Here is a 24,558-nt window from a genome sequence, read left to right as displayed (position 1 = left end):
CTTTTTAATAATGGTGCTTCATCAAGTAATTTACTGCATGAAATTTAGCTTTATATATCTCAGCTTTTCACATAAGTTACAAGTAAGAAAAAATAAAAGTCTGTGTTAAATTTATATTGGAAAAGGTAATAGTCTGTAATGGGTTAAGACAGTGAACTTTGGAGTCCAACAGTTCTGACTATCCTGGCTTGGCTTGAGGGGTCTCTCCAAGCCTCAGTGTTTCCCCAGCCTTACAAGAAGTGCTGTCAGGACTGAGACCAGCACCTAAGAAAGCCCCTGGGACATAGTAAAGGCTTCAAAAATGGTAGCTTATGTTCTAATGTGTCCCAAATTTAGTTGGGAAAATGTGAATTATCAGGCTATTATACGTGCTAAGAAGCATCATATTAACAGAGTACTGGACTATAGAAGTAGGTTAAGTGGTAAAGGGAGATCTGTTGTGTCAAATTTATTGGCCTTAACTTGAAAAAGATATAGCAGGTATTGAGTAATTTAAACAGTTCAACTATACATAGATATGCAGTGAAACAAAAATACAATAAAATATAAAATATTTAATAAACAAAGATGTCCAAAGCAACTAAGTATGATGCTAGTCTTTGCACCATGCCTTACCCAGGAGAAAAGTCCTAGAGGATGAAAAAGAGAGATACCAACACTTCATTGAGCCACTTACATCACTGAGTCGATGAGCTCAGGTCCCTATCCATCTCTCACAGTCCATTTTTATAACCCATCAATACAAACAGTATCTCAGAGGTAGAGCTTGAAATGGAAGCAGCACATTCAGACCTACATTGCCTGTACGTCACAGTTTAATTATGAAAACCAAGCGCAGAATAACCTGCCCATCAAAACTCCTACTTACATTCCATTCGAGAGGAAGGAAGAGACTGAAAAAAGGAAATTCATGATTGGATTATTATACTTTTTCAAAATGGACTTATGGTTCTTTCTAACACTTCCCTTTATAGCCAACTGAGTGCTATACAATAAAGACATCAACTTCTTGTCACAAAGGAAGGATAAGTGGCTGGGTTGTGAACATTAATATCTTGCTCACATCACAAAATATCACTCAAGCCCAATCTCCCCCACATCCTAGCTTGGGCGGGTTATGCGCTTCTTTAATTGACTGCATCACTTAAAAGTGCTTTCAAGTCAGGGGCTATTAACAAGGAGAAGCTTTATAATTGAGAACTAATTGTAGGTCTTTCTTATCAAAGGGAACAGAACATGAAAACCATTAGGACTGGCTTTCAAATAACACACAATCAGCTGTTTGTAAGTTAGGAATAGTATAGCGTTGTTGCTTATGCTATGTTAAAAGGTGACGGGACTATGCTTTGTCATCCATAGCAGTAGGGAGAGGGAAAAGAGAAGCTACATCTTCAGGACACCTTGATTTCTAACACAGACCTCTGCATCCCCTCTGCTAAAGGCTACCCAACACAAAAATGTCGGTTTTGCTCACCTGTTTAGGGTAAGCCTGATCTCCGGAAGCTGGAACAGTTCAGGTGACTCCAGGACAAGCCCTTGCTCACTTAGATGGTGCCCTTGACCCCCAGCAAGGTTGCCAACATCTCCCTCGATATTTCCTTTCATAGCTCGCTGAGATTAAAAAAAAAAATCTCTAACACTGAAAATGAGCCGGGCTTAGAGGAACCAAAGGGTCTGAAACCTCTATTCTTTTTTCCTTTTGTTGTTCTGGTGCAGAATCAGCAAAAGATCAACAGAGCCAACACTTACACTTGTGCGTCTCTGCAAAGAAAAGTCAGCTGTGGTAGGGAGGAAAGGCAGAACCCGGCGAGAGAGGGGACCTCGAGGTGAGTTTACATCCAGGAGAAACACAGATGTTTGCAGTTCACCTGGAATCGTGCAGAAGCCTCACGAGAAGCATGTGCCCTGCATTTAGGCGAATGTCCTCCATTCAGTCAGCACAAGCTGAAGACCTTCTCCCCGGCATCCTGTGCTTCCTCCTCTGGACAGCAGGAGGGACCAAGGGGGGCCCAACACTTCTCCACGACAGAAGAAAGGCAGAACTAGCCACGAGGAGGGCTAACCTGCCTGCCAAAAGCTGCTATTGAGGTATCCTGTCCTCATTCATTTTAAATCACATATAATCTTTCCCAATTGATGTAGGTATAACTATTTCTTCAACGAAAAACCAAACAAAAACTTTGGACATCCTGTAGAAGTTGCTCCAGAGTTCAAAGCACAGAACTAAAGCACTGAAATAGATAAAAAGCAGCAGAAATCTGTTAAAACAAAACCGTACCAAAAAATGGGAAGCTATTACAGATGGTTCTCTCCAAGAATAAATGTTGATGAATGTGCTCCCATCCTGCATGAAAGATCAGTAAGGTCCCCAAATCAAGACAAGGAGGAACATGTCAGCATCTGGGCTGAAAGCAGTTTCTAGATCAGGCAGGCAAAAGAAAGCCGAGGGCTGGGCAGAGGCTCAGCCAGGGGGGTTGGGGGACACATACAGAGAGGAGTGGAAAGAAGGGCCATGAGAATCTTTCTGGGAACTTGAACTGGCAGAAGAAAAGTAATTAGGCTGAGGCTGGCTCTGAAGAATCACGAAGAAGGTAAGCAAATGGCAGCTGGGCCATGGCTGGATAATGGCTGGGACTGTCCCCAAAGGGCACTCAGAAATGCCAGAAAGAGATTCTCTGACAATGGCTGCCTTTTAACAAGATAGACATGGATTCCCTTGACATTTTTATCCCATCTGGACCAGACCTGTTGTAAGTAACTAACCTGGGCTAAGAGCAAGGGGAAGTCCTGGGTTAAAGCAGGATGGGGGTGAAGTTTCTTTAATTCTTTTTCCTTTCTTTTTTTATTGCATCTATTGGGGTGACACTGGTTAAGAAAATTATATAGGTTTCAGGTGCACAATTCCACAACACACCATCTATACACTGTATTGTGTGTTCACCACCCCAAGTCAAGTCTCCTTCCATCACCATCTTTAGTTCCTTAGAATGAAATACTCCAAGTCTGAATATAAAATCAGAAGAACACCAGAAATAGTTTATGAATCTGGTTTCCTTCTCATATACTAAATATACTTGAGGGGAAAAATTAAATAATTAACCTATCCAAATTCTTTCTCATGAGCAGACAAATATTTACAATGGCTAGATTTTTTGAGCAGGTGCTCAAACAGTAAGAAGATGGCGTGTTAAACATAATAACTGCCCAATAAATTTAATTTAAAACAACAAAACAACGACTGGACAGAGTAAGTGCTCTCTGGGTTTAAAAGTGCTCGGAAGACGAATCGAAGGATTAAAGGACTGATTCACAACAGAGGGAGAAAAGCCCATTACAGGATATTTCCTCATCATGTCACTTGCCTGATAATAAAAGTAAAATAGTAAATCAGACCATTATTGACTCAATAACTCTTTTTTATTCCTATCATGGCTTATTCCTATACTCTAAATGAGGCTTTAAAAGGTTCCCAGCTATTTCTAATCACGGTCACACCGAAACCTTCTTGTATGGAGTAATTCAATAAATTTACACCCTCGTAACAGTGCTTCCCAGCTATGTATGCTGCATTCGCCTCTGTGGTACAAAAAGTCCCCAGTGCAAGGCTCCCATCTGCTGTCTCGTTCATAAGGTCCCATTCTGTGTCCAGTGGCACCTCGGTTTTCCAACGTCTCCGTCGGCGAACATTTCGTGTTACAAGCGCCATAAACCCGGAGGGAAATGCTTCGGTTTTCGAACTCGCCTCGGAAGTCGAACAGGCCACACGGCTTCCGCTGTGGGCAAGATCCTGAGGCCCAGCTGTGGGCTGTGATCCCTCGGTTTTGGGACGTTTCAGGACTTGAACGGTCTCCGGATTGGATCACATTAGAAAACCCAGGTACCACTGTATATGGATGCCAGACAGACCTCACTGCATGCTCGGAACAGAATAATGCACATTCCTTTGCACACAAGGACGGCATAACCAGCTCTTTATCGTAGAGTAAAACTCTGAATTATATCCCCACTAATGGTGAACGACGCCTGTACACATCTACCCACAGTTCCCCACCCGGCACCCTGCCCACCGAGTTTCTGACTCCCTCCTACGGGCTGTGTAAGATCGCTCCCTGGCTCTGGGGTACATCTCAGGACCATGGACAAAAATAAAGCTAAATGTCTAACCAGGGGACAAAACATACGAGCCCTGAGGCCCATTAACACTGTATTTTATCCAACTCATCTGGCCACACACACACACACCACGAACTGGAAAATGCCAGTTGTCCTTTGAGGAACACTCCCAACCAGTGGACCAGGAGACTCGCTACAGGTTCAACAACCCTTTGGACTGGGAAACAAGCTATTGAGCAGTGTCATCAAAATTTTTGCTCTCGTAGCCTCTAAGAAAATTTTAGGATTCTGGTTATCACGCATTTTAAATTAACATTTAAATTTTTAATTATAATTTTAATTAATTACAAAGGCTATAATTCTGGCATATTAAAATTATTAAAAATTTTAATTAAACCATATCACTTATTTAAATGTTTGTAATGAAATCTAAATACACACCCATTTGAAAACCACCTTCATCCATCAAAAAATACATGAACAAACTCTCTTTTAACAGTAAAAAGGCTGCCTTGTTCTTTTTTCTCCTTGAATTCCTATTTCCAATCCCCTTCCCCACAGAATTTTCTCTCAATATTATGTTTTAATGCTTGAGAGGCTTTCATTTATCTTTTCATTATATTTTTCTATAACAAAAATGTATACAACTGATTTTTTAAAAATCTCCTGTGGCCATAAAGCTAAAAGTGTTCCATTTTCTTCTGGTTTCCGCTATCATTACTAGCATGCACAACCAATACAAAAATATCAATAATTACTTCTAAGAATGTTAATGTAGTTAACATGGAAAGGACAATTTTATTAGAAATACATTTCTAAAGAAATGGATACAGGCCCTGGTGGTAGCTCAGTTGGTTGGAGCATCATCCTGATACGCCAAGGTTTTGGGTTCAACCCCCAGCCAGGGCACAAACAAGAATCAACCAATGGAGGCGTAAGTAAGTGGAGCAACAAATCAGTGTTTCTCTCTCTCTCTTCCCCTTCCTCTCTCTCTCTAAAATCAATACGTAAGAATTTAAAAAAATAAATTGATGGAACTAGTTTATTGCCCTCAATTAGTTCATATAGCTATAAGGATGAGTGTTCCTTATAGCTATAATAAAGTGGGGCTTACCATCAATTTCATACCTTTTTTCCCCCACTTTTATGTATGTATAAGCAGTAAGAAATCTTGTTTACATAAATAAGAACTGAATGGAGACTTATCCAAAAATGTTTTTACCTAATATCTTACAACCAGATTAAGTCCTTCAATTTTGCTGAAGGCCAAGAAGTAAAAATTAACCTACAAAAAGATGTGTGATCATCTTTTTCCATCCCCTTAACCAACACAGACACTAATATTTTCATAGCCCTTTGTTAGTGGGAAGAGAGTTTTGTCCCCCAGGACAACACGCCGAGGATTCAGGGTGGGATGGGTAACAGCTGTGCCTCTCCTTTGTAAAGCAGGGGAAGGGCGACTTAAGAGGTGAGACGGAAAAGATGCGGCAAAATCAATCTGGAAGCCAATCAGTTTTAAGAAAGGGCGCCTACAGAAGTTGGGGACCAGGAAGTAATCTCCCTAAACTACCCATGCTTTGTGTCTCTTGGAGTCTTCACATTCTCCCGTGAGCACCAACACCCCAGCTGGCATTCCCCTCCTCCAGGCAAGAATGTTGCTGCCAGATGCCTGTCCGTTTGCAAGCATTATGCACACAGAACTACACTTGGTTTGATTAACACATGAATTCCCTTACAATAGATCAGCCTGTAGCAGAGCTGCACGAGAAGTAATAATTTTTTAAAAAAGACAGAAACATAATTATTGTTCAATCTACTTGAAAAAATAGAAAATACCTAATAAATCATAGTGTCCTGAGAGTACAGAAACTATACTCAACAAAATACTGTAAATTCAGTATTTTTAATAATTGCAAAGAAAGCCTGGAAACAATCCAAATGTCCAATAATAAGAAAGCTACTACACAATTATGTTACAGCAGACATATAATGGAAGAATGCACGATATTTTAATTCAAAGAACATATACTGACATTAGAAAGTGTTCTTCATATGATGTTGACTAAAAAAAAAAAACAAAGCAGGAAACAAACTTGTAAATAAAATTTCACAATTATTTGTAAAGATATGTGTGTGTGGGGGGGGAAAGCCTGTTTAAAAATTTATTTAACTGCTCAGTGGTTGTCCTCAGGTGGTGTAACTATGGACTACTTTCTTATTTGTTCTTTCCAAATTTTCCACAAAGGGCATGTATTTCTCATGATCATGGGGAATAAAAAAATGAGGGCAATGAGGAAGATATGGAAATAGGCTCACTGTCTCAGGGCTGCTGCCGGTGGCTGCAGAGTTCGTGAGATCGGTCCAGCCAAGGAGCCAGTGAGAGCTTGAATCCATCCCGCAGAGTGTAGGGCTGCATCTCCCCAGGGGGGCACCATTTCCTAATTCACTGTAGAAGATACTGTCCATTGTCCACACCCTCGCTCAGGTTGTAGTCATTTCTGTCCTTGACTATTACCTTTTCATCCCTGACTTCCACAGCTGGTTCCTCCGGCTCAACGCTTCCCTTACTCCACAGACAAGTGGAAATCAGTGCAATCAGGTTCCTATCATGCCAACCTCATGAAAGAGCCCCGTCCATGCATGCAAAATAGCCATCAGTCAGCAAGTGTCATGCTATCAATAAATGAGGTTCTCTGGGCTTTCAGGAAAACATAGTGCACAATTTTTCTCCCACTGTTATACAACTCCAGTCTCCTTACCTCAGCAAGTGTGGAGGGATCTTGACAATGGTATCCACACCACCCAGGGTTTCTGCAAAAGGAAATTACAAAGCTAAAAATAAATATGTACAAAGTTAGAATCTGCATTGTACGTAATTTCACTGTTAATTTCTTTTTCCCCCAGAAATCTCTATTATTATAAAGTAGTCAATTCTCTGATTACAAATCTTTCATACTTAAAAATACTTCTCCCCTGATAGCCCCAGAGATGTCTCCAGGGAAGGTTAAAAATTAGGACATATTTCCCTACAGAGGCACAGAATGAATAATGAATAGTTAAACTCCTAACCTGAATCAGACTGCCAATTTAATCTAACTACAACTGACTAAAATACTGTATTCTTGCAATAAAAACAGAGAAAGAAAAGTTGTTTCCTTGAAACTATGGCTTTAATACCCTTAAATAATGGCCTATACGGGAGAGACTTACAAGTTCATGAAGCATTTTATGTAACATCTCATTATTCCTGCACACATTTATGACACAGTATATTGAAACTTTTTTTAATCACACTATAATTAGAAATACTGATTGGGAGGCTCACCCCAAATCTCACTAATTCAATGTCGATATTCAATCCTTTATTTACCATTGTTGTGGATACTCACACTAATGCTACCTCCAATTGTAGAGGTAATGAAAAGGTCACTATTCTTTTCTAAGAAAAAACAAAAAACTGTTCTATTTCAAAAGCTCCAACTTGTCTCCAGTTTTTCAGCTCAAATTGTGCCGACTCCTCTCTTCACCGCTTAGAGTTAACAAGCCCTGTCAATCTGAGCCATTTTTACTGGGGAAGGAGAAACATCTCTCCCAACCCTGCTAAGAGAGCAGAGGGTGCAATGGACACCAAATGTATCCCTGGGACTCAGGCGTAAGAACAGGCCAAAACATGATGATAGGATCTGGGCCTGTTGTGGCCAATGGGCTGAAACATAGGTGTAAGCAAGGCAATCCACAAAACAGAAAGATGGAATCGGCAGGATCATTTGTGCTGTGGCCACAGGGCCAAGGGAAGCAGTGAAAGGACTGAGCTCAGTCCTTAAGACAAGACAGAGAAATCCTTAGCAAGAAAAGGCAGAGGGCAGCTCAAAGGCCACACAGGTCAGCACGGCCCTGCAGTCAGCACTCAGGGCCAGCGACCAGGACAACTTGATACTGCTCCCCACGGGATGTTCTGACACTGAACAACCAAATTGCCATGATTTTTCCCAGCAGAGAGAAGGGGTTTCTATTTAATTCAGGATGTGCAGCAGAGCCCAGTTCTACAAATGCCAGAAAAGCTAGAAGGGGAAAGAGAAAGGGAAGTGACATCAAGTGGAGACGGGAGTTGGCAGTGGCACTGGGCTTTGGAGGGCAGAGCACAGGTGTGGGCTGGGGATATACACGTGGGCATCACATTCGCAGAAAGTGAACTGCGCTGTGCGTATGGGTGTGTTCACTCCAGCAGGGCTGCGAGTGAGAGAAGAGACTCAGGGCGAACGCCTGCAAAACTCAAACACAGGCTGGGAAGGGGAGCTGGAGCTGGCAAGACAGGGCAGCTCGAGGTGCGATAGGATTGGCAGGGCGAGGCCCTGGAGGCCACGATAAAGCGGGTGCCCGGCATGCTCAGTGTGGCCAAGAGGACCTGCAGGGCGGGTGGAGGACCGTCTGCTAGGCGGGGGTCTGGGCACGTTATTCCTCACCCAGAGCCAGTAGGATGAGGGAGGAGGCGGTCAGGTCGGAGTGAGCTGCAGAGTGAGTGGAGCCGTGGACAGGCTCACTACAGACACTCTTTTAGAAGTTTGGCTGTGAAGGGAACAGAAACTGTGGCTGGAAGGAAAGGTGGGTGGGAAGACAGAGGGAAGGATGGGTGTGGATAAACTATCCCTCTTCCGCTACTTGGTGTCCCAGTCTTGAACTTTCTTTCTCCTTTCCTCCCTTTTCCAAATTCATTCCATATGAGTTCCTGATAAAAGTAAAAAAAAAAAAATTCTAGAATGAGGGCCTGGTCCCTTCCAGTTTAATGCTGTGCCATTCCATTTCACCCTGCCATTCCCAGCTCACAGTCCTCCAGGACTGCTCGTTCTTGAAAGAGAATGCTAGTCTTTCAGGCTCTCCACAAGCTGACGACTCCTTTACTCTTTTCTATTCCCTGGTCAGACCTTTTCCTCAATGACAAAAAAAATCTAACAAACTAGATAGCTCAAAATAGAGGACAGACACATATATATTCTTTGACAGTTATTATGCCACTATTATGCTCCAAAATGTGGTGTTATCTCTGGCTTGTGAGATTACAAGGCTATTGTAATTTTTCCTTTATACTGTTTGAATATTTTTCAGTAATCTAAAATTAACATATATAACTCTTATAAATACAAAAACGATGAATATCACTTAAAACTCAAGTCATTAACATGCTGATTTATTTATTGAACATCTGCCTCCCATATTGTAGGGGCAGAAGCCACAAAGAAGCATAAGCACCAGTCTGTATGCTAGAAAAGCTCACATCTACACTGCTACCATTTGTTGTTTTGGTTGACTAGCATCCACGCCCTGCCTTCTGAAACAGCAACCTAATTTTGTTTTGAGAAAACCATCCTTTGCTGACTCTGGGATTTCACTGGGTCTTGTAGCCTAGGCCAAAGCCAGTTAGCCCATTCCATTTCTTAGCTATAGGACTGGTTCAAGGATACACACATGACCCAGTGGCACCAAGAAAGAACAGTGAAACCAAGGACTGAACAGAAGCGACTGGAGGAGTTCCACTCTCTTGAGATGATCCCATGATGGGTTTAGTGAGAAATGACCCCTTTCTCCCATGATGGCCTAGGTGTAAAAATGACCCCTCTCTCCTATGACTGTTTTAGTGGGAAATGACTCCTCTCTCTTATGATGGTCTAAATGTCATGATGACCCCTCTCCCTTATAATGGTCCAAGTGGGAGATGACCCCTTTCTCTTGAGATGGACTAAGTGTAGAGATGACCCCTCCCTCCCATGATGGTCTAAGTGGGAAATGATCCCTCTCTCCTAAGATGGTCTACATGTGCTGATGCCCCTTTTTCATGAGATGGTCTAAAGGATCATTCATGAGCCCAGAGCTGTGGAGAATCATGCAGAACATGTTAGTTACCTCAAAAAGAACAGAGCAAGGTCTTTGAAACAGTGTTTAATTCCTGAACCAAACTCAGCCAGCAGCCTTCCAAGGGATATTTAAGTGAATACATTTTGTTTTAAGTCAGTTAGAATTAGTTGTGTTGGTTTCTTGAACCCAAACGTATTTCTCAATCACCCGGCCCCTAGAAGGGTGCCTGTGCACACAGTCAACTATAATCCAAAGGAGCAGGTGCTCCAGAAAATCATGAGGGCAGGGCTCTGAACCCAGAAGCCTGAGGAGCTCAGGGAATGAATGCTTCCTGTGTGAGCTGCGTCCTAGGAGGCTGGAAAGGAAATTCCTGGCAGAAGGACTAGAATGAGCAAAGGCGGAGAGGTGTGCAGTGGTCCGTGTGTTCAAGAAAGTAGTGCAGCTTCCTGCAGACTGTTGGACCCTTGGTGGGGGCGCAGTAAGAAAGAAGGCTGGGCCTAGATTTTGAAAAGAGTTCTGAGGAATTTACACTTTAATCTGTAAAGGAATTGTGGGTTTGAGGAGTAAGAAGTGTTTCGTAAAAAAAGAAAAAGATGAAACAGTGGAACATGGACTGGAGTTGGAAAGAGAACAGGAAGCCATTTCTCCATGCCTTTGCTTAGGCTGCATTCTCCCTCCCTCACAGCCTTCTAACAAACTTCCACAGGGAAGTATTTTTCTTCCCTATAATCTCATTGCTCAAGACAGGGGAGGTCTTAATAAATAAATAAATAAATGGCTACAAAATAAATCAGTAACGAAAAGAAGGAGCCCATAGCTTATCCATCCTTCAAATCAAATCTACTTCAGAAGTCCCACCAGGTTATAACAATTCTCCCTCTCCCAGCACCCCTGGCCTCAGTGATGCCCTCTTCTTTGATCTGGTTTCATGGTTTACTCATTCCAGCCTACACAGTGAATGCCCTGCACTGTTATTTAACTACTTCATGTACTCATGTCTCATCTTGCTAACTATAGAAAGGAAACCCATCTGCTCTTACAGTCAGACTGGACTCTAGGCTCTCCACAGGGACAAGCTACCTGCCTCAGCTCTGGTCTCCCTCGGTAGTTCCAAAGACCTAAACTCAGCAACACTGCAGTTAAATTTAACAAGATGCTGAGCGTGAAGGTTCAAACATTAAAAATACTAGAATGCTCTTCTCTTCCCTTTTATCTAAATCTGCTTGAATTACAGCAAAATAATAATGAATACAAGGAATGGCATGTTTAGCGTGCAGTCTGGCCCTGCTTTATTATGCCACCCAGCCATCTGTGACCTTTCAATAGAGGCCTTTGGGTCGAGCTCTGAATCACTCTGCTGAATGACAATGGCGATGCAAAACCAGGACTGTGGCTTTACGAGCCTTGCTGCTCACTTATTTATCTGGTCATTTTTCTTTAACAGTAAACAAACGGTCAAGTTCTCCTTCTGCTTACAAGACCAACTTCCTAGACCATATTCTAGAAATACTGTGCAAATGTGCAGATGTGAAAAAAAAATGATGTTACTATGATTGTCTGCACACACACACCCAAACATATGTGAATTCGGACCTAAACATCAACAGAGTCACCTAAAACACCGTAAGAATTTTACATTTAGTGGAAAACCTGCTAATGGCGTGTCTATCTCTTTTCAGGCTGTACCACAGTATAATGTCATGACAAGCACTGATTGTTTTTTTGGTTGATAGAGAAAGGATTTCAATTTCATGTTTTAACTGAGGGGCAAAAATGAGGAATCCCATGCAGACTTGGGCAAAGCCAGGGCCCCACAGAGCTGGCCTGGTTCCTCCTTGGCCTTTCCTTTTTTAAAAGCATTACTACCACCCAAAGTATGTTCCTGATCTCTTTGCTTTCCCATCCAGACAATCCTGAGTGCCCAAATCCTTGCCTGATTGCAATGTCCTCCCGCTTTCTCCCAGGTTGAGTTCTACCTGGAACTTGTTTCAGTGCCCGCACCGCTCACAAATCCCAGCCCCGCCTGCCTGGAGGGCAGACCACAGATGGAGCTGCGGGGCAACACACTCCCACCCCTAAGTTATTTTTCAGGTACAATACAAAAATGAAAGCCGATCCTTAACGAGCTGGTCTCTACCGGGGAAATCGAACTAAACAGCCATTCCTTCCAGGTCGGGGTGGATGGTCCAACTCCGCTCTCCCCCGCAGGCGCCTCGGAATCAGGCCCCTGGGTTCGCACCCGCTTTCGTGGCCCTGTCTCCCTCCGAGACGGGGGCCCCGACCCACCGTGCTGGGGATCTGGAGCAGGGAGCCTCCGGTGTGAGCACAGCGGCGCCCCGTTAATGGCTGGTTGGTAAACAGACCAGAAGGGAGGCGATCGGATGCCAACACCTGAACCAGCATCCTCATATCGCGCATCCATTCACCGAAGCAACTCTCGCAGTTGCGCGAAACGCACGCAGAACAGATGCTCCGCGAAAGCCCCGCGCACGGGGCCGAGTCAGCCCGGCCCGCGCGCCCCCCGCGGCGGCGAGGAGGGGTCCCGGCCGGCAGGCGCCCCGCGCCCCGCGCCCCGCTCGGCGCGCTCACCCAGGGCCCAGGCGCAGCTCTCTCTGATGGCTCTGTACTTGCTCCCCGACGCCTCCTTCTGCAGCTTCCTCAGGATCTCTTCCATCTTGACCTTCGCGGGGCCCGGCTGCCGGCCCTGCGCGCCCAGGCGCCGCTGCGCTCGCCAGCCCGGCCCGCGCAGCTGGGGAATCAGCCCGCGCGCGTCGCCGCCACGTCAGTCCCGCCGCCGCCCCGCCCTCCGGGGTCAGGTGCGCGCCGAGCGCGCCGCGGCCACAGCGGGCTCGGGGCTCGGGGCTCGGGGCTCGGGCTCGGGGCTCGGGGCTCGGGGCTCGGGGCTCGGGGCGGGAGGGGCGCGCGCGGGTCGGGCCGCCGAGGGGCCCCGTGGGGCTTCGCGGGAAGGTTCAGGCGGGCGTCCTCGGGGCTCGCCGCGGGCCCTGGCAGCGGCCCGGAGGGGCGTGAGATCCGCGGCGGGCAGCCGGCGGGGAGGGGCCTCTCCTGCGCCCCCCCCCGCGCCCCCCCCCCCGCGGGTGGCGTCCCCGCTGCATCCCCTGGTCTGTGCTGTCACTACTTAGTCACCTGCTCCTCGGGGCCGCTCTGGGGCCCGGCCCGGGCGCTGCCTGGGCTGAGACCGCCTGCCCCGCACGCAGGCAGCGCTCTCCCGCGCGCGCGTGCGTGTGTGTGTGTGTGTGTGTGTGTGTGTGCAGGTTAATATCCCCGCGTGTGTGTGTGTGCAGGTTAATATCCCCGCGTGTGTGTGTGTGCAGGTTAATATCCCCGCGTGTGTGTGTGTGCAGGTTAATACCCCCGCGTGTGTGTGTGTGCAGGTTAATACCCCCGCGTGTGTGTGTGTGCAGGTTAATACCCCCGCGTGTGTGTGTGTGCAGGTTAATACCCCCGCGTGTGTGTGTGTGCAGGTTAATACCCCCGCTGTACACACGAGGAAACCTAGGCCAGAGGGGTTAAGTGACTTCCCAAACCAACAAGAGTTGGACTCAAACATGTATGTCTGTGTGTATGTATATATATATATATTTATGTATGTGTGTATATACATATATATACATATATTTTAAATATGGTTTTATTGATTGCAGAGAGAGGAAGGGAGGGAGAGAGAAGCCTCAGTGCTGAGAGACAGTCACTGATCTGCGACCCAGGCACTGCCCTGACCAGGAATCTAACGTGACCTCCTGATTCGTAGGCCCAGGCTCAACCCCTGAGCCGCGCTGGCCTGGCTCAAGCATATTTTTGAATCCAAAACGCTTTCATCAAATCTTTCTTCCCTCCCTTTCCCTTCCTTTCTTGTGCTGGATTGTTTTCCTCTGAAAAAAAAAGGGGGGGGGAGGGGGCACATTGGGGCCCGTGCAGCAAAGGGATCTCTGACTTGAGTGGGGTGGGAGAGGGTGGGCAGGGAAAGCTTCCCCAGGGGGCAACCCCGGGCTGAACCTGGGAGGCCCACCTGGGTGGCCAGATGGGGAGGGCAGTGTGGGCCCCGGGCCTCCGATCTGGAGAGAGTTGCCCCATGTTTCAGTGACCAAGTCGCTCACTGATGGAGGCCCTGAGACGGCTGTTGGAGGAAAGGGAGAGGAGAGCAGAGGAATCTCACTGGGAATCTCATCTTTGCCCCTGTTGTGAAAGCTGCGATTGGGGGGAGGAGAGGCTTTGAAGCACAGTGGTTTTCGGTAGACATGTAGCTGCGGCAGCAGTGAGGAAGGTGCACTGCAGAGCCATAGACTGGCTGCTCGGAGAACAGTAAGGAGATTCTGCAGTGATCTAGAAATGAGTTAAACCAATGGTGGGTGGAAAGGAAAGAAAAAGTGAGATATGTAAGGGGCAGAAGCAGTAGGATTTACTGACTGGTGCGGTAGCTAATGCGACAACGTCCAAGTTTCTTGTCTGGGAAAATGGGAGGATGGTGGCCCGTCCTCTGAGCTAAAGAAGAGAGGGAGAGAAGGCTCCGGAGTGGGGGATTTTATGAGTTCAGTTTTGAGCATGTTCAGGTGGAAATGATGAGACAGCCATAGGGTGTTTTACTTATCTGTGGGAACTCAGAACAGGGCTCTGTGGTAGAAATGAGGATTTGAAAGCCATCAAGCATTGAGAACTATTGATGCCTAGGGTTTGGCAAAGGTTGCTGGGAGGCAGTGGATGGGATGGGATGAGCCAGATGCCGGAGAGGAAGTTGGGGACCTCTGACCCTCAACCAGTGGGCCTGAAGAGGAGGTCCCAGGTGTGGGAGGGCAGCCAGGAAGGGGGGTGTCACAGCAGGGTGTCCGCAGATGGGGGGAGGGTGTTTATACTTCTCCTTAAGCTCTGTTGGTACTGAGGGGAAAAACTTGCAAAGTCCCAGCCCCCAAAGACCCTGCTCTTCACCATCTACTTTGTTTGAAAAAAGGTTTCCAGGGCTGCAAAATAATAATAACATTGTAGTAGGTAATATAATTATGTTAGATTACATTCTTAACTATTTGGGGAAAATATCTATCACAACTTTATATGATATAGAAAAATAAATTACAAACGTGTTAAAAAGTTAAATTTAATAACTGAACCATAAAAGGTTTAGAAGAAAATGTAAATGTAAATGAATACTTATCTTACTGCACCGAGATTATTTCTAACAACCAGCTAAGGCAGAAACTGAAAGAAAGGAAAGGTAAATAGATTTGATTATTTCAATAGGTAGATCCTGTATGTAAGAAGTTCCATAGGAAATTAAAAAGCAAGTGACACTCTGGTGGATAGATTAAAGGAGAAAAGAGAGTAAATCATCTTTTAATTTTGTGTGTATTTACATTTTTTACTCTTTGTAAGTATATTTGTTATCTTTACAATTAAAAACAAATTTGCTTAAGATACAAACTAGAAAAAGTATAACCATTTAAGAGATATAAAGTTTGAACAGTTTACAAAGTATTAAAAAAAGATGCACACTCTAAAAAAAGAAGCAATGAATGTGAAGTCAGCTCACAGAGGAAGAAATACAATTGACTTATAATTTATGAAAAATGTCCAAGCACCTACTAGTTAATCAAAAGAGCACAAACTTGTAAATTAAATAAGATTTTTTTAATCAACCAAATTGGCTAAGGGATTTTAAATGCTGTTGCCAATTTTGTTGTTGAAATCTCTCAAAAGTGTTAGCTAAATGAGATTCCCTTTAAACAGAAAAATGTGACTCCCATTCTTGAGTTCATAAAGCTTAATTAGTATTTCCTCATAACAACCAAGAATTACAGTGTGATACAGTATATGCATGTATTAGATAATGGAAAGGCTAAGCTGCTTTCACAAAGACCCAACGATACAGCACTGTGTAGAAAAAAGACTTCTATTTCTCACTTTAATTAAGTCCTGAGTCAGTGGTCCATGTTGGTACAGCAGTTCCAGGAGATCGTCACCCCGTAGTGCTTTGTTCCCATTTGTGTAATCAGAGGTGGGTTCTAGGCAGACTATGTTGTATTTCACAAGAAGAGGAAGAGAGTAGATGAGCCCAGGCCTCAGATGTAAAAGTCACACAAATCGCTTCTCTTCTGCTGTTGGTGAAGACAGTTACAGAGACACCCCGTACAGCAGAGGGCACCTGGGCCCCCAGCGCCCCGCCGCAGCTCTGTTCCTGCGCCAGAGGGAGGAAGATTTGGTGGGTGACCGCCGATCTCAGCCACGGCTCCAATTTCTGAACAAAACATATCAAAAAGGAAAAGTTTCTCTGAATGAAATTAAACAACTATCACTACTTTTGTGTTCAAGTTCGAGAGATTCAGTAGAATTCTTAGGATGCCACATCTTTACAGTGTATGAAACAGTGATTCCAAATAGTAATGTAGGTGGTAGTTTCTAATAATGTTTTAAATTACTCTGCTATGTTTTCTGGTCTTATTTACCCTGAATCACTTGCAATTCCATTACAATTTATCAGTTAATTTATGTTTTTCAAATAATGTATTTTTCCAATTCTATTAGGTTACTGAAACCAGTAATGCATTAGGTTAAATTTAAACAACACAATAAATCGCTTGTCACATATATTTGGCATAAATCCCTTGTCACATATATTTGGCATAAACTGAAAGGGTTAGTAACTTATGGATAAATACTATAAATATTAGAGGTCTCATTAAGTAGAATCATACCATCTGTGTCTGTTTGCATCTGCCTAATTCTATTTTGTATCTTCTATACAACTAACATTAGTTAAGAGAATGTGTTATCACTTAAAAGTAAAGTTCCAAATTTTTCAGCTGGTTTATCGTCAAGAATCATAATCACTATATCCATGTACGCTGATAATAATTTTCTTCAACAACTATATGAGTAATTTTGTTTTTTGACATGCATATGCAACTAAATATGTTAGCAATACTTTTTCATTAACCTCATTAGTGTTGACAAATATATAGATTTTTTTTTCTTTCTTTGAAAATACTTGAGGGCCTTATCAACAAGCTCAACTTGCTATACATCCAAGGTTTTTTTGTTCTTTTGTGTGTGTGTGTGTGTGTGTGTGTGTGTGTGTGTGAAGATTTTAAGCTTTCACTTGTAAGAAAATCATTGCAAATAATACATTTTCAGTGGCTTTGAGCATTTGAAAAGCTATAATCTTTATTTAAAAGGCTTTCATTTATTGTTTTGGAAAATAGCTCAAATTTATAAATGTATTGGTTAGAAGAAACATCTTTCCCAATGTTGTGATGATTATGGATCCAGATCTAACAGTTCAACCAGAAAATGCTTCTGCCTTTCACATCAGCATTATTCTTTCTAATAATTAAATGAGTTATTTTAAGGATAATTTATAGAAATTTGATTAAAATGTACAATTATTGCAAAGTCAAAAATGCTTAACAATATGCCTAATCCAAAAACACATTGAAACTTATTAACTTATAACCAAAACTTGATGGGAAGTCTTGTTGCCTTTGCCAACAGTGGATAAAATTCTTCTAAACCTCACTTTATAATTAACTGTTAATTACACTGGCATAAATTAAGCTGTAAAACATTAGCTCTCCTGATACAATTATGATGAAATCCAGAAAATCTAATGAGAAACCAGTGAAGAGTGAATGGCTGGCTGGCTCCCAGCCAGTGCGTAGTCCTGACATCACCTCCACCAGCTGTCACTCAACTCAGTTGTCTCCAGCATTTGCTGCCATGGAGACAGCTCAAACTTAGAATATATGCATTGCATTGCATTCTGATATCCTAAGTTCCACACTCCTTCATTTCCAAAATGAGTATGCTTTGGTGAAACAAACTCTTTGGTTTCACAACTCACTAATGAGTAGAGAGCTGAAATTTGAAAAACACCAGAGCAGGGGCAGATTTGAGATTAAGGAGCCTATTGGCGGGAAGTATATTTATATGAAAGAAATGAGACATAAAGGCAGAGGTTGAAGAGGTAGGAGGCAGCCAGGCTAATGAGTGAGACAAGTATCCTAAGGAGATGGGAAAGATGGTATTTAGAGTAGAGGTAGAGTCAATAGCCCAGTTAGGGGATGAAGGCCAATCTACAGACAAGGAGGGGAAGACAGAAGGCTGGGCTTTGATAGCATTTATTTTGTTGATGTGGGGAAAGGAACTTGTGGGAGCTACACCTGATTGCTTCTGTTTTCCTTGTGAAACAGGAGGACGTCTGTTGCGTGCAAGAGGAGAAGAGAACAGATAGAGGGCCAAAAGCTTGGAAATGGGAAAGAGAGCTGACTAAGGATACATAGAAGGTTTCCTTGAAGTGCGGAGGGTCCAAGCAGTTCCTTGTTTATGAACATTAAGGAAGCAGTTCCAGTTCAGCAAAATTTCCAAGTCTGATTTTTGGGAAATAGACACCCGGACCTATTGATAAGAACCTGTAGTCTGGTTTGTCCAGGACATTTCCTGTTGGAGCAGAATACCACTTGGAAGATATAATTTATATCCCCCTTCCTTACTAAAGAGACATATTCTACAGGAATGGAGTCTAGAAAGTTGTGATTTTAATAAGCACCCAGGTGATGATTGTTATTACCAAAGTATATGGTCACTATAAAGTCTACTATATCAGTATTTGACTCACCAGGCAATGATTTTTTTCAAAAGCAAGGAACCTATACTTTTAAAACCAGGGACAGTGTGAATATCATGAGACTATGGCTTTAATTAGAGCTTAAATTCATTATCCATAGTAAGATTTATCCTAGTGCAGCATGATTTATTATGATTATGATTATGCAGTTCTGCAGAGCATATATATATATGAGTAGAGAATACATATATATATATTTTTTCATCTTGTTCTCTTTTTTCCTAACAGTCCCTTTCATCTCAAACCATAATGTGAATGCAGCTGAAACTATTCTCTCTGTGTGGTCACCCCTACCACAAGCAGCATCCCTTAAATAATTTACTTTCTGTTGTGCCATAATGCTGAAGATGTTATGAAATTTTCAATGTAGTCATATCTCAGCATCGTATTAGCTTCAGGAAACCTTTAGTCCAGGAAACAAATTGTTCTGTCATGTATAACCAGTTCACTTTATAATTTGTGCCTGAATCATGAATAATCATGAATAATAATGTCTTCTTTGCAGCATTTTTTAATGAAAGAAACAGATATGGAGATTTTAAATCATTTTTATGTTATATGTTTGTGAGTTCTTTTCCTGACATTTTTAATTAGTGGGCAGAGCAGATGGCAAAAGCTAAGTATCAGGTAATGTAATCATAAAACATCCCTCCCTTCCTGAAAAGAGCAGAAATGTTCTATGTTGGAGACTTATTACATTTACTGAAGGATTTTTTACTCCACTGGAATACATTGCAAGAAATTATGACATTAGATAAAAAGATATTTCCATATCAGGAAGTTCAAGAGATTAAGATGCTACTGAGATATAAGCTAAAGGAATTCATAAATGTTTCAGAAAACATTACAGCAGAATTATTACCATAATTTGAGAAAGTTGGGCTTCGCAATAAAGTGAAATTCATTACAAAGCCAAAATTATTTTTCAAACCTCTGACATAGTTAGATAGAATTATCACACCAAGACAAATAATTATGAAATTTAAATATTGCTTGAAGGAATGCTTGGAATTTTATGCTAATAAGGACTTAACTTCAGAGGATTGTTTTTCTCTGTGAAAACTGTTACGTTTTATAATTTCCTTCCGAGCTCTGAAGGCGTGTAAGTGTGACAAAATTTCTGTAAGAAATGAGCTAAGAGGAACTTGCTGTAAATACTTATTCAAATGTCCCATTTACTCTTTCATTTATCCCTTCAGCAGACACCCATTGAGCCTCTGTCTGTGCCCGGCATCGGGCTAATTCCTGGGTGTTCAGCACTGAGGGACACAGGCCAAGTCTTTCTGCCCTTGGGACCATCTTCTACTGGAGGAGACACTCAGTCAGCAAGCAATGAGTAAGTAAGCAAGGACATATCAGGCTGCACACAAGTGGTCCCAGATAGAGCTGCATGAGCTGGGCGCAGGGACAGCTAGCGGTCCAGTAACCAGATGCCAGTATATAAATATCTGTTGAATGAATAAAGTGTTTCTCTCTCTGGGATAAACTTTTTAGTACTTATTTAATCAGATGCCCCGCCTTCTTTGTGAACTGTTCCCTGAATTCTAAAGCGGCCCCCAATAACCCTCGCCCTTGGAGAACCCTCTCCTTTGCGTGGGGGTGGAAGCCGTACATATGAAGACATGCCACTCCCGTGATCATGTTAGTTATATGGCGAAGTGGAGACCCTCTGGGTGGGTGCAACCTAATCACACAAGCCCATTAAAAGCAGAGAGTTTTCTCCCGCTGGCAGCAGAAGGGGAAGTCAGAGAGATTTGGAGCATGAGAAGCCCCGAAGCACTGTTGCTGGCCTTGGAGACGGAGGAAGCCAAGACAGAGAGAGGGCCCAGCTGACAGCCAGCAAGAACGTGGGAACCTCGGGTGTAGTCACAGGAAACTGGGTTTTGCCAACAGTGCATGAGCTTGGAGGCAGACTCTCCCCCTGAGCTCCACATGAGAGCCTAGACCAGCTGCCCTCTGATTTCACCTTGGGAGACACTGAGTAGAGAAGAGTCCAAATAGTTGTCTGAGTCTGCCTGGGCTTCAGAACTACAAGTCTCTGAGCTAACAACTGGGTGTTGTTTTAAATCTCTAAGTTCATGGTAATTTGTTACTCAGCAATAGAAACGAATACATCTGCCTACTGCATAATTCTGCTTCCAGCTGCCCTCGGAATATCTACTCAACTCATTTCCACTGAGCACTGAGTCATAAATACTTTTTAATGCTATTTGTTTTCATGTATATTTCAGTATGGGTTGCCTTTTGTATTAACTTGTAAACTCAAAGGAACCTGGTGGGAGGAGCGTGGGGGTCTATATTCCTTTCTAATAGCTGCAAATCCAACTGATAAAGTGCTTGATTAACTCATAGCTATTTTAAAAGAAACGTTGCTTTAAATCTTTCAAAAAGTAAAAGGTAATCTTCCTGTCATAAAATAACTATAATCAAATTGCATCAATTATAAAGTATTTGTGACTCATAAAGTGATTTGTAAACACCAAAAAAATAAAAACATAAAAAATCCCTCTCCAAAATAACCATGATTAATTTGTTTACCACTTGAGATTTTGATGATTTCTATTTTTTTTAAGTCCACTAGTATTCTCTATATGCCAAGGTCATATGAGATAAATTAATAGTCCTATAAATTTAATAAATTATGTATTCATAAATTTATTAAATTTCTCAAAGCAGAAATTTCCTGCTAATTTACTAAAGCACAGCATTTTTATTTCACATACTGCGTATATATGAATACGTGTGTGTGTACAGAACACTAGCTTGAGAGAATGACTTAGAGCTTCTGCTTCAGTTAGATAAGAGAAATCTCCATTTGAGTCCAATGAATGGAAACAGCAATACAATTATAATGGACAAGAGCTGTCACATTCTGCTAAGTTCATCTTCAGGAAAAATGAATCTGAAAATTTGTCAAAAAGATTTGGAGATATGCTTATATTCTATTTAATATTCTATGTGAGTTTTCAGAGCCAACACACTCCTTTCAACACTCTCTAATTGAGCATTATTAAATAAATAAGCCTCTGGACCGGTGCTCCATGACGTCTTTCTCTGTGTGACAATGACAGATGACCTAGGCACAGATTTTCTGAGTTCAGGACTGACTATTTTTTTCCTCAATAGAGGTGCTAAATATTACATAACATTCACACATTTAACAATATTTTTCTCTTTCTCATCTCTATCCAGATGGCAATACAATCTATTATTTGGCAGTTACATTTTCTGAAATCAAGAGACATGGAGACTGGCCAATTAAGTAGGTTCCAGAGGAACACAGAGAATTCTGTATTCTCTGGAGGTGTTTAAGGTCAGTTTGGAAGATAACATGGAGATCAGTGCAGAGAGAGGCAGGAGGCAAGACCAAGTAGCCTTGGAGAAGTCATTATGAGCTAGGCTGGTTGGCCTCACATACGTTTCAGGTGTAAGCAGGAAAGAATGCACAGAAAGCTCCAAATAAAGCAAAATGTGCATATTAGAAACAGATGGAAATGTGTGAATTTTACATTCAAAAGTCTCCTTAGCATTGATGGCCTCTTTAATTCATTAACAAAACCAATTTCTGTATTTTTAATATAACTCTGTTCAACCTGGACCTGTGTTTTCTCATTCCCTTCCCTATCCTGCGCATTTAGTTTAAACAGTGTATTTTAAAGGCATGCATTTACACATTTAGGTCTTAGCTGAATATTTATTGGAAATTTTCCAGGCTGAAATCACCCTAGAATATACATCCTGAGCTTTAGTGATCATCCCAGGAGCACAATAATCATCTTTATAGTAGAGAGTGAGCGAGCGAGAGAGCCCACTCTGGAATTGGTTTGCAGAGATAAGCAGTCTTAAAATCTATACCAACAGCTGGGTTTGCTCTACGCATTTGAAATGGACTCCAATAAATTTATGAATGTGTACAATAAAATTGAGTTTTTTAGGAGTGCGTTGTATAGATTCTGCAGCTAAAATGTCTGGGTTTGAGGCCCATCTCTGCCACTTACTAGCTGTGTTATCTACAAAAAGTCATTTAGCATCTCCATGCCTCAGTTTCCTTCCTCATCAGTAATATAGAAGCAATAGTTCTACATTGCTCATGATACTGTGAGAATAAGAGAAATTAGTATGTATTTAAAACAGGGACTGGCATTTTGTAAGTGCTATATAAGGATTAGCTGATACTATTATTATTTAAGGTCAGGTGCTGAGGCCTTAGACCATGAAAGTTGGTCTGGGCTCTGGTCCTAGCCCTACCCCCAACTTGCTGAGTGACCTTAACAAGTAACAAACTATCTGTGTCTCAGTGTCCTTATCTGCCAAGTACATATAATAATTGCACCTACTCAGATGGTTATTCTGAGAATAAAGAAATGAACACTACCTTAGAGCATTCAATAAATGTTAGTGTTTATTCTTTTTAATTAGACTTTTAGGTTCCAGAAGATATTATTTAAACTCAGTATTTCATTTTCTGTTTACCTAGTGACTTTCAAAGCTTGGAATTAGTGTTGAGATTTAACTGTTATCCATACCCGGCATATATATATGTCTGTACTAACCTGTCATTAATTCTGTTTTCTTGTTTGTTCCAAATGGTGTGCTTACCTGAGAAACACCTTTTAGCTCAACTCAGGGATCATGACACCAATGTGATGAAGTGAACATAGCATGAACATTGCAACAAGGAGGTCGGGGTTTGAGTCCCCTTATTTACTAAGGTGGTTTACTTAATTGCTGAGTTTCAGGGTTTTTAAAATCTGTAAAATGGGTATGAACAACAGCATCTAACTCACAGTTAGTTGTGAGAATTTAAAGAGATATACTACTTGTAATATAACATTGTGGAGTCCCTGGAACAGGAATTTTAAACAAATGTTCATTGCTCCCACCTACTGAAGGCTGTCAATGAGTCCCGTTTGGAATATTGCTATACTGGTCCTAGGGAGGGGTTGAGAACTGAATTTAGGTAGACTTAGGTCACAGAGAACAAATGGGCCTGAAACCAGCCTCGTCCCCTTTCTTAATATTTGTGTTGAATTCTCCAGGGCCACGTATGCTGCACCCCCCTCTCCGCCCCCCCGCCCCGGGCACAGCCCTTCCTGAGGACAGCACTGCCCTGGCTTCAGCGCCACAGAGACTGAGCCCGAGGGGGGCTGCGGGGTCCTCTCTGTACTCCCAGGCTATTTCCCGGCGCAGTGCTGTGTGTATGAGAGGAACTGAAAGTTATGAGAAGTGTGACACAGAAATATAAAAATCCAGATGGAAAATTATCAAAGGTAGCAAAGGTAGGAGAAGCCAGGTGTTGAACACTGTTGGTGGTAAATGTAATCGAAAAAATTACTTGGCAATGGGTACCAAGAAATTACAAATATTCATATTTTACTTATCAAGTGAAAAAAACTGGATACAAAGTTATCCTAATTTAGAGCTTAATCCTAATTTTGTAAAATCCAAAAGTATATATAGTATATATAGAGGTATATGTGTATATGTATGTGTATGTGAGTGTGTGTGTGTGAGAGATATATTAAAAAAAGAGCAGAAGTAGAAGGAAATATATCAAAATATTAACTGTGCATGTCTTTGAGTATGTGATGGGATTATGAGGATTTTTATTTCTTCCTGATACTTTTCAATAATTAAAATTTAGATCAGTCAGAGTTCTATCAGGAGACAAAAACCACACCAATTCTTTTTTTCTTTTTTTTTTCCTTTTGTTAACCCTCACCTGAGGATATTTTTTCCACTGATTTTTTTTTTAGAGAGAGTGGAAGGGAGGGGGGTAGAGAGAGAGAAACATTGATGTAAGAGAGACACATTGATTGGTTGTCTGCAGCAAGAACCCTGATGAAGGCTGGAGATCAAATATGCAATCCAGGTATGTGCCCTTGTCCAGGAATTGAACCCTCGACCCTTGAGTGCACAAGCCGATGCTCTAACCACTGAACCACACTAGCCAGGGCCAATTCTTT

General features: G+C 42.4%; 1 protein-coding gene across 2 annotated transcripts in view; it reads right to left on the bottom strand.

The window, feature by feature from the left end:
• ARFGEF3 (ARFGEF family member 3) overlaps positions 1 to 12,637 on the bottom strand; it is a 116,170-nt gene extending 103,533 nt beyond the window's left edge. For both annotated transcript variants that reach the window (XM_087817641.1, XM_087817640.1), the window contains exons 1-2: positions 12,553 to 12,637; positions 6,873 to 6,924 (exon numbers count right to left, since the gene is read on the bottom strand). In XM_087817641.1, coding sequence (XP_087673767.1) covers positions 6,873 to 6,924; positions 12,553 to 12,637 — 137 coding nt within the window. The remainder of the gene's footprint in view (positions 1 to 6,872; positions 6,925 to 12,552) is intronic.
• Positions 12,638 to 24,558: the final 11,921 nt, after the last annotated feature.

This window comes from Miniopterus natalensis, chromosome 5 (assembly GCF_054644295.1).
Source record: "Miniopterus natalensis isolate mMinNat1 chromosome 5, mMinNat1.hap1, whole genome shotgun sequence".
Taxonomy (NCBI): Eukaryota; Metazoa; Chordata; class Mammalia; order Chiroptera; family Miniopteridae; genus Miniopterus; species Miniopterus natalensis.
This window is presented reverse-complemented; position numbering and strand designations above follow the sequence as displayed.